This window comes from Eptatretus burgeri, chromosome 7, assembly GCF_056783735.1.
Source record: "Eptatretus burgeri isolate ZD-2024b chromosome 7, Ebu_testis_v1, whole genome shotgun sequence".
Lineage (NCBI taxonomy): Eukaryota > Metazoa > Chordata > Myxini > Myxiniformes > Myxinidae > Eptatretus > Eptatretus burgeri.
The window spans coordinates 60,077-70,203 of NC_140967.1; the positions used below are offsets into that span (position 1 = coordinate 60,077).

Here is a 10,127-nt window from a genome sequence, read left to right on the forward strand (position 1 = left end):
AATAATGAAATATTGTTGCCTCCAAATGTAATCACTCCAATAAATTGGGATGTCAGTGTTTGATCAATTGTCTTATTGGATATTTGTACAATCATCAATATTTGTTGCTCTGATCAATATGCAAGGCATGTTATTCAATACATGAGCCTCATTCTATGATGAATATCAACGGAAAAGAAACGTGGTGGTGCGCTTTTTTACAATGCAATCAGAATTGCACATGTAAGTTCACTCAGTCAGAATACAGCTTGCCACAGGTGTGCGTGTGCGTGTGTGTGTGTGTGTGTGTCTATTGGGGGGGGGATGCATAATGTATGAGCTCCCTCTTAAACGACTCGACAAGGGTACATAAAACCCATGTCTTTGCAAAGGTTTTTGTCCAAGAGTTCCGGGAATCTCCCAAGTGGAGCCCGCTCCAGGTGGGAGAGGGTATTACAAGTCCCCACATTTTCCAGTTCAGTGAGGTATTTTGAATTGCATGTTTGAATAAGGATAATAACATAAACCCCCCCCCCCCCGGCAGCTCCTTTGGGGAGCAGGTGCTTCCAGTACGAGCAAAAAGCACGCAAGATCATACCCTTCTTCCAAAGAATCTTTTTCCAGAACGACAGCTTTTTGAGGCTCCCAGTTTCCAAGGTAGTTGGCATCTCCATAATCACTAAACGTATCACCTGTGTACGCAGGCACGCACGCACGCACGCACGCACGCAACCTCCTATTGGGATATATATTTAAAAAAAACATGTCACAACAGCTGTACACACACAATATGTAGAGTAATCCACTGGCACATGTGCAAAAATTTCAATATCCCAGTTCCACAAAACTCATGGAAATGTGAACCAACAGCAATCATTGAAAACAAGGATACTCACGTGTGACCTGATGGTTCGATCCAGCGTGAACATAGAAAATAAAGCACTGTAACCGGACATTGTACTCAGATACAAAAAGGAAAAGCAGGCATTGTTAATTGAGGTTTCAGAACCAGTCGTAATTGGAGCAATGGGAATGATAAATAAGAACTTCATGGAGATCCTGCAAACCATCCCTGGGAAAATTACCACAAATGAACTATAGTAGCAGGCTTTCCAAGGTTCCGAGACTATCCTGAAAAGAGCCCTCAGAACAAAACTCCAACACAACTTAACAATTTCGACCATGAATCACGATCCTTCATCAAAACGAAGGTGGATACCTCGAGTCCTGGGAGTACTCTGTTCCACCTCTGAAACCCTAATAATGGAGATAACAATCAACGATAAACATACACACATGTTCAGCATTTTATACACACACACAACCACATCTCTCACTCTCTCAAGCCCAGCCCCCGTAGCTTCCCCTTCAAGCACTTACCTGTGAGCATCGCAAGTACACATTTTTCTGGTCTCAATTGTTACCTGGTTTGACACAGGCTCTGATATCAAAGGTCAACTGACAGAGATGGATGGAATTCTGTGGCAAAGAAGAACAAGGATGGAATTTTGTGGGAAAGACAGGGAGGAAGATATTGGAGGAAATGCAGGAGGCCATTTTGTCCATCATGACTGCACTTTCTCAACACATCATCAATTGAATCTGCAAGCCCATTTGTTCAACAACATAGCAGGAGCATGTGAAGCAGTCTTCGGATTAATACTGGAACAGTGGCACACATCAGCACGTCAAGGTGTCACTTTTATTTTACTTATTTTGTTTTGATGGGTGGAGAGGTATGAACGAACACTAGACAGTACACTCAACTTTCAGACAAGATGCTCTCATGGACATAACAATAACTCCACATGTATACAATCAACCAATCACCAATCGAAACAATGTCAACGTACTCCTCCATTCTTTTCCCTATTATACCGAGAGTTGCCTTGTAGTCCTGTGCCATCCGACAATTTCTCCCATCATGAAACTATGTCTCAGGAACAACTAATGTACACCCTCCTAATCACTGTATCCGAGACAGCTTCAAGTTCCTCCATTGTATCGATAAGACTTAAACCCCTGCCGCGAGCAATTCAAACGAACAATCTTCATGTCTCTGAGGACCTGTTTACATGGTGCAGCAGTTGAGGGAGAGAAATATCCATCACTGTTGTGGTTTTGCGATATCCTGGGGAGTTACATCCAACACATGCAGGAACTCTGGCGTTGAGATGTTTCAGTCGTATTTTGTTTTGATAGATTACCTCTCGCCTCGTATCAGTGGACAGGGAAATACATTGTGTTTGTGGATCAGGTTTGAATTCCCATTGTAACTCTTTACTCAATATTTTCTATTCTTATATCCCTTCTTATCTCCACCCGTCTGTGGTAATTGCTCTCCTTCCCTGCAGCTCTTTACGATGCATCAAAACACAAAACCAACATAACATCACAATCACATTTCATTACAAATCCAACAGCCATCGGAATAAAGTGGTGCGGACCAGTGGGTGCGAACCTCTTCAACGGGAGAAAGCATCTGAACAAAGCACCACGGATGGGCGGGTCTGTCGTCGACTCCGACACAGATCCAGGAGCACAGCCAATGTCAGCTGCCTGGCAATATTGGGGCTTCAACCAGGAGGCTGCAAGAGGGCTGCCTGTTCCCAAACGGTGCCCCAAGCAAGACCTTGACAAGTCCAAACATTCCAGAGCTCACAGCCTTGTTGCGATCAAGGAATCTCAAGAGCCAGAGAAGTCATCAAAGAGCAAGCCAGGTGAACCTGAGCGTCTGTGAAGATGGGATCTGCTGGAAGCAAACGTGTGAGCCATGGAAGGTGCGCTGACAAGCTGCGGAGCTCCACACCCTGGACAGACCGTCTATTACAAACTGATTTGCACGATCTTTCTCTTGCTTTCCCCAATTAAAATAATTTACTTGGATTGCAAAAAGAAGCCCTGAATGACTTCCCCTCGACTCGTTCAAAGCAGGGGAACTGATACGCCTTCACGATTTCCTCCAAGCATGACAAGATATTCACTGCATTTCTCCCTGTGCGGCACATTACACAATCACACTCTCTTCTTGGCCCCCCTCCCCTGTTCATAGAGACCGAGTAAGCCCACAGGCTTGTGTCAGGTGAATGAGGGGTCGCCAACAAGCCCTGCCTTCTGTGTCTCTCTATCACCCTTACTTATCTAATTTCCCGGCGTGAATGAGACACCGATGTCAGTCTCCACAATGAGGTGATTATCTGAGGGGCTTACATGTTTCAGGGGAAAGAGACTCTTTTGTGACACTTAATTGCAAGCAAATACGTGGTATTTATTTGACGAAACAATTTGTTTCTCACCTGCTCAATTGCCTCTCTCCATTGATGAGACACGAGTGTGCAAATAGAGGATTGGTGTTTTACCCCATGGTTTCATTACGCTCGTGGCTCGGGCTAGACGTTAGTCAGCATTCCAAGTGACAGTATCGCTCGGCCACACTGATTGGAGAGGAGTGGGGCATGGAGAGGCACAGGCCTTATCTGGGGGAACCGATTGGCTGGTAAGGCAATGCGGGATCTAGACTCGAGGAGCCTGCTTAAATCGATTGTCTCAGATGACATCTGTGGTTGCTTAGCAACTCGTCATGCGGCAGACTGGTCTGCAGCCCAATGGCTTCAGGGTGAAAGAGTGAGAAGCGGGTCCGCGTAGCCTCTCGGAGTGGTCCCAAGTGGCATCCCGAGGAGGGGGGAGGGGGTGACTGGTCAGAGTTCACAATTGTAATGGTCGACCACACCATGTGTGACACTGTTAGTTCACTCAGCCAATTGATTAACTGCCGTGTCGTCAAAAGCACGGTTCCCCCTCTGCATCACTTAACTCACCGGCATTGTAAACTGACATGGAGCCTTAAGATCCGGCCAGAGTTGAAGGTTGCAGATGGTGTCCGTGGTCTCTCAAGACAAGCCGTCCTCTTGGAGTTATCCAGTGTTGACATCTGTGACAATACTTTGGAGATGTACTCACATTCTAAATGTACATACTTTATAGAAACTCACATTTTAATTGTACATACTTTATACACATACTCACATTCTAAATGTACATACTTTATAGAAACTCACATTTTAATGATACAAACTTTACACACATACTCACATTCTAAATGTACATACTTTATAGAAACTCACATTTTAATTATTCAAACTTTATACACATACTCACATTCTAAATGTACATACTTTATAGAAACTCACATTTTAATTATACAAACTTTATATACATACTCACATTTTAAATGTACATACTTTGTAGAAACTCACATTTTTATTGTACATACTTTCTACACATACTCACATTCTAAATGTACATACTTTATAGAAACTCACATTTTAATGATACAAACTTTATACACATACTCACATTCTAAATGTACATACTTTATAGAAACTCACATTTTAATTATACAAACTTTATACACATACTCACATTCTAAATGTACATACTTTATAGAAACTCACATTTTAATTATACAAACTTTATATACATACTCACATTCTAAATGTACATACTTTATAGAAACTCACATTTTAATGATACAAACTTTACACACATACTCACATTCTAAATGTACATACTTTATAGAAACTCACATTTTAATTATTCAAACTTTATACACATACTCACATTCTAAATGTACATACTTTATAGAAACTCACATTTTAATTATACAAACTTTATATACATACTCACATTTTAAATGTACATACTTTGTAGAAACTCACATTTTTATTGTACATACTTTCTACACATACTCACATTCTAAATGTACATACTTTATAGAAACTCACATTTTAATGATACAAACTTTATACACATACTCACATTCTAAATGTACATACTTTATAGAAACTCACATTTTAATGATACAAACTTTATACACATACTCACATTCTAAATGTACATACTTTATAGAAACTCACATTTTAATTATACAAACTTTATATACATACTCACATTTTAAATGTACATACTTTATAGAAACTCACATTTTAATTATACAAACTTAAAATACATACTCACATTTTAAATGAACGTACTTTATAGAAACTCACATTTTAATTATACAAACTTAAAATAAACTCACATTTTAATTATACAAAACTTTATATACATACTCACATTCAAATTGTACATACTTTATAGACGTACTCACATTCTAATTGAACATACTTTATGGACGGACTGGTTGAATAATAATAATAATAATAATAATAATAATAATAATAACAATAATAATAATAATAATAACAACAACAGAACATGTATTCTTTCCGACTACGAGATGACATTTTTGTCCTACATCAGCACTTTTTCTGTGGACAAACAGACAAACAAACCCAAATGCAACATCCTTTCCTCTGGCAAGGGTAATAATAACAATTCACAAATACCTTCCATTGCTCCAGCTTGCTATTTAAATACTCAGACATGAAACATTTACACTCATTCTCACGTGTCACATCGTGAAGAAAAAAAGATCAATATAATTTAGAATAATCAAAAAAAAAAAAGAGTAAAAACGTACCTCATGCAAGATAAAATGATGTTACATTTTCCTTGCATTCACCAACATTTGCTCCCTGTGGTCCCCGTCTTGTGAGAGCCCGCTGTGGGTGAAAAGACAAATGAGAGTGGATATGTGAGATGGAATCTCGGAGAAAATGCATCGACGAGGATTGAGGAATTATTTTTTGAGCATTTTAATGAACATCCGGTTCTTTCCTCATCCGGTGGTCTCAGCACCGAGTAACAATTGATATGGCTGTTCAATGGTTTTCTGTCATCAGTCTCAAAGGGCAAGGTCTTTATTCACAGCCTAAAGGAGTATGGATCTCCACTGTGGGTTACCCCCCCTACTCCCTTTCTTCCACACCATCTTCCACATTTTGGATGCTGTAGCCTTGTGGAGGTCAATGCCCTAAGGATCATTGGTACCTCTTAGCAGGAAGTCAAGGCAAACGTCTCTCCCTTTTCCCATTATAAACCAGTTAGATACCTGAATATTATCTTCTGTCTTGGCTTTTGTCTGGTTATCATCACCTTTTCTCTGCAAGGCTCACTCTACTTCTATGTAGTGGTTCCCTTCTTTAGAGTCCTTTAAAGTAGCTGGGAACACTATGTCAGGTCATTCATTGGCCACACTTGCAATGTTTTATTTTCCTGCTCATGTCCCTGTCCAAACTTGACTTCATGTCCATCATCGAACTGACTTTTATGTCTCTCCAACTGAGGTCTCAGCAAGAGTTGAGGAAAACGAATGTTTAACACGCGACTGCAAAACATTTTGTAACATTCAAACCCGTTTCCTTTGATGCAGTGTTCTTCTGCGGTCGTTTAAAATGTACGGAATCGATGTCGCACAAAAAGTACACAGTGGAAAGCTTTGTTAGGCTTTAATGCACACCTGGAATGGGCAACCACCTCGTGCACACCACAGACTATTCCATTCCAAGGGGTTAGGTGTTCTGATTTGTGAGGACAGCTAACCGTTTCTTCTTCCTCATGTGCTGCAGGAGTTGTGATTGGGTATTCTGTTCCGAAGGAGTTTCTTGGAATCCCAACAAATTTTGTGGTTCCACAGCATGAAGCTCGCTGCTGTGGTCCTTCATTTAGTTGTTTACCAATTTAAGCTTTTGCATTCTGTCCAGACTACTTCACAGAACAATTCACACCTTTGGACAACAGGTGCACGAATATAATATGACTGCACACCATTTCCGTTCAACCTGTGTATTCTGAACAAAGCACAAAAACTCTTGGGCAAACCACATTTCAAAGTTGGCCTCCAAAGCCACTCACCTTCCTTGGCATACCTGAAATCCTATCCTCATGGTGAACCTCAGGGACAAACTCAAATAATTTGTTTCATCTATATAATGAGCATTGTCTGTCCTGTGTTTGCTTATTTATCTCCCCAATAATATGTACACCTCACAGTGTGATTTTCTACTTTCCTCAACAAATAAATTGTAAACTCAATCAGCAAACATCTTCCTACATCAAATATCTTGTCCAAAATAAATTTGTAACATTTTCCTTTCTCATGGTGACTTACCTTGAGAACATAGCACCGATATGCGACACGCATATGAAGGTCATGCGTGTATCCCCCTCCAAGTTGCTGTGTCGCTTGCAAGACATTGCGGTACTGAGCGAAGTACTCGTCGGGGAAACTTGTTCGAGCTTCGCTGTCGAGGTCTGAAGTGGGAAACAGGTATCAATAAAGGAAGGTAAGAGACAGCGTATCATGACACAAATGTTCTCTCAATATGATTTTTGGCAAAACCTAAGTGCTTGTGAAGTACAAGTAAATGATAGTAAATAACCACTGGGGAAAAACAAAGAACTGGGGAAACATTAATTTGAAACACACCGCTGGGAATAGTCCGAATATGACGAGGTACCCTCACAAAAGTGTACTGAATAGTCCGTTCGTCCAATGCTGTTATGCAGTGTTCTAATTGTGTGTGTGTGTGTGTGTGTGTGTGTGTGTGTGTGTGTGTGTGTGTGTGTGTGTGTGTGTGTGTGTGTGTGTGTGTGTGTGTGTGTCCATCCGTCACTTCATTATAAATGGTTCCTGTTGTCAAAGAATAATAAAAGTTGCGCTGTTGGAAAGCGAATAATCTATTTCCTTGGAACACAATTTTGTATCTGTTTAATTATTAAAACATCTGTTTTGAAAGCCCGTCTTTCCGTGAGTGAAGAAGAAGCAGGACTTGGAACTTTAAAAGTGTGGTTCCAACAGTAAGATGGTCGGAACCCTTTAGAGTAAAGGGTGACGGACACGGAAGGAGCACACAAACAACACAAGAACTTCCACTAAATCTTATAAAAGATACTTTTTTTTGCTTTTCACTTCTTTTTACATCTTCATGGACATTCGCAGATAAACTGCAATATGTTTGTGAAATACAACATGCCGTCTCCTGATTCAACCCATCAGCAAAGCGACGGGGGAGGCACCGCCTTGTCATGATAAAAATAAGGAACATATTAAACAGTTATTGATAATCGTCCATCCCTGATGGTTACCTCGGCAGAACGTCTCCTGTGTGATGAGTGTTCGACAAAGCGCACAGCGGACCAGGTTGTTATGACGGTGCAGTCCTTGTAGGCACGACGCACAGAAAACGTGCTCACAAGGATGGAACCTGTGCGGCCCAACTGCAATGGTGAGGCAAACAGGACAGGTGAGACGCTCCAGGTGCTCCTCTTCATCCGTTGGGTTCGATTCCACCTGCAATCACAACATGAACAAATCACTCCTGGTCGTTGAACACTTCAGTGGAAATATATTATTTTTCTTATGAAGAAACATTAAAAATTAATCGCACGAGCATCGATATTCAGAATTGGTGATACGTGACCAAACGTGTCCCATTCAGGTGTTTCATGCGAAGGTGAATTGAGTTTTTCAAAGGGAAGCAGGTAAATAAAGAAAAGGGAATGATCAACAGGTGTGAGAAGTGTAGAGAAGAAATGGGGGAGTTGGAGAGGAGGTGGTGGAGGTAATAAGAGGGAAAGTTCGACACAAGGTATACCTTGGACCACCACCTAGATAAGATTGTTCAATGTTGACATGGATTTCCACAATTTCATGGTCGTCCTCGACAGATAAAGTTTCTCGATTTAAAAACAATTTCTTTCATTCATAAAGGGTTGAAAAGATCGAGCATGACAACAATGTTCGATCTCTTTAACCGATTTTTTTTCACGAGTTCAACACGTGATCTTGAATCCAAATACCAAAGTGTAAGGTTTTTCCAAATCCATGAAAGGCTTGATAATCGTACCTTGGTCTAAAAAAACCAAATTGGACGATCATACAAGGAGCTACCGCTTCCCCATAACCAACCCCTAATGACTTCAACCTCAAATAAACCGTGACCCCCTAACCTACACATACACACATACACATGTGGTGCTGGAAACACCAACAAACCTCCACTGGTTAAAAAAATAATAAAATCATAAACACACGGGGAACCTGGACCCGGCAGGAGGTCATTTGGCCCATCAAGCCTGTGTCATCTCCACATTCCCGAAAACCCCAGGACCGACCATCCCTCTATAGTCAATATTATTATATCATTGTATATTTTCTCTCTCTCTGTGGAGCCAAGTCCAAACATCGGAGGTGAGTTCAAGACCTTGTCGGTGGTTGGAGATTCCTCGTCCTCTGAGACATCGTGCCGGTGTTTTGTCGATCTCCTCAATGAACTAAACCATTTTCTTAACCCTCTGAAATATTTGTGTTTCTTTGTTGACGTGTTGTTGTTCTCGAGTTCCACATCAACGACACAATCTGGCACCTCGACCGCTTGGGATGCTTGAGGAGGTGGTGGTGGTTCTGTGGTGGAGAGCACGCCCCCATGGGAAGAAGAAGAAGAAGAATCAGCAGCTGTAACTGCAATATTGCTTGGAAGTTCGACAACTTCGATCTACGGGATTGGTAAGGAAGACACAAACATGTGATGAGTAAATGAAACATTCAAAATCAAAATGTCCATAAATAAACTAACAGGTTTATCCAAATGGTGAGAAATCCCACTCCCTCAGCATTGTACATGTGGCTTTTCTACAAAACTTCTCGTTTTCTTCAAGGGCTTCACGTTGTTGTCATTGTTGGGATTTATATGATTATTAATATTATTATTGTTGTTGTTGGAGGTCGTTTTTTAAATGTGTACCCACTGGTCAGACAGCTTATGGACCACACCCACCATTGTTCCCAGACGAAATGATATGGCTGTCATTTTGGTTTTCTGGTGGGGTGAACACATTAGGTCAGTCGGCCTCTGCTGATTCGTGATTATACACCGTCTGGCTTTTGAACTGTCACTTCTGATGTAACTGTGACGAATCGGCTCGTTCTGTTGTAACTGTGACGAATCGGCTCGTTCTGATGTAACTGTGACGAATCGGCTCGTTCTGATGGAACTGTGAAGAATCGGCTCGTTCTGATGTAACTGTGACGAATCGGCTCGTTCTGTTGTAACTGTGAAGAATCGGCTCGTTCTGATGGACTGTGACGAATCGGCTCGTTCTGTTGCGACTGTGACGAATCGGCTGGTTCTGTTGTAACTGTGACGATTCGGCTCGTTCTGATGGAATTGACGAATTGGCTCGTTCTGACGTAACTGTGACGAATC

General features: G+C 41.2%; 1 protein-coding gene and 1 long non-coding RNA gene across 2 annotated transcripts; both read right to left on the reverse strand.

Annotated features, from left to right (window-relative positions):
- Positions 1-676: 676 nt before the first annotated feature.
- LOC147022519 (uncharacterized) lies at positions 677-5,584 on the reverse strand. Its single transcript, XR_015059673.1, has 3 exons — positions 5,501-5,584; positions 3,798-3,910; positions 677-1,458 (listed from the first exon to the last, which is right to left on the reverse strand). It is a non-coding gene; the product is annotated as an uncharacterized LOC147022519 (long non-coding RNA).
- Positions 5,585-6,090: 506 nt separating this feature from the next.
- On the reverse strand, positions 6,091-9,399 carry LOC147022520 (uncharacterized). The gene is made up of 5 exons (XM_085887164.1): positions 9,126-9,399; positions 8,008-8,212; positions 7,031-7,173; positions 6,648-6,710; positions 6,091-6,247 (listed from the first exon to the last, which is right to left on the reverse strand). The coding sequence occupies exons 1-5, from the start codon at positions 9,161-9,163 to the stop codon at positions 6,091-6,093; spliced, it is 606 nt and encodes a 201-aa protein (XP_085743290.1). The 5' UTR covers positions 9,164-9,399.
- Between the last annotated feature and the right edge of the window lie 728 nt (positions 9,400-10,127).

Coding starts and splice junctions, on each gene's coding strand:
- LOC147022520 (XM_085887164.1), bottom strand. CDS start 9,163: ATGTCTCAGAGGACGAGGAATCTCCAACCACCGACAAG. Junction 8,213..9,125: donor AATCTCCAACCACCGACAAG/GTCTTGAACTCA, acceptor TTGTGATTGCAG/GTGGAATCGAACCCAACGGA. Junction 6,711..7,030: donor ATCGGTGCTATGTTCTCAAG/GTAAGTCACCAT, acceptor TGCTTTGTTCAG/AATACACAGGTTGAACGGAA.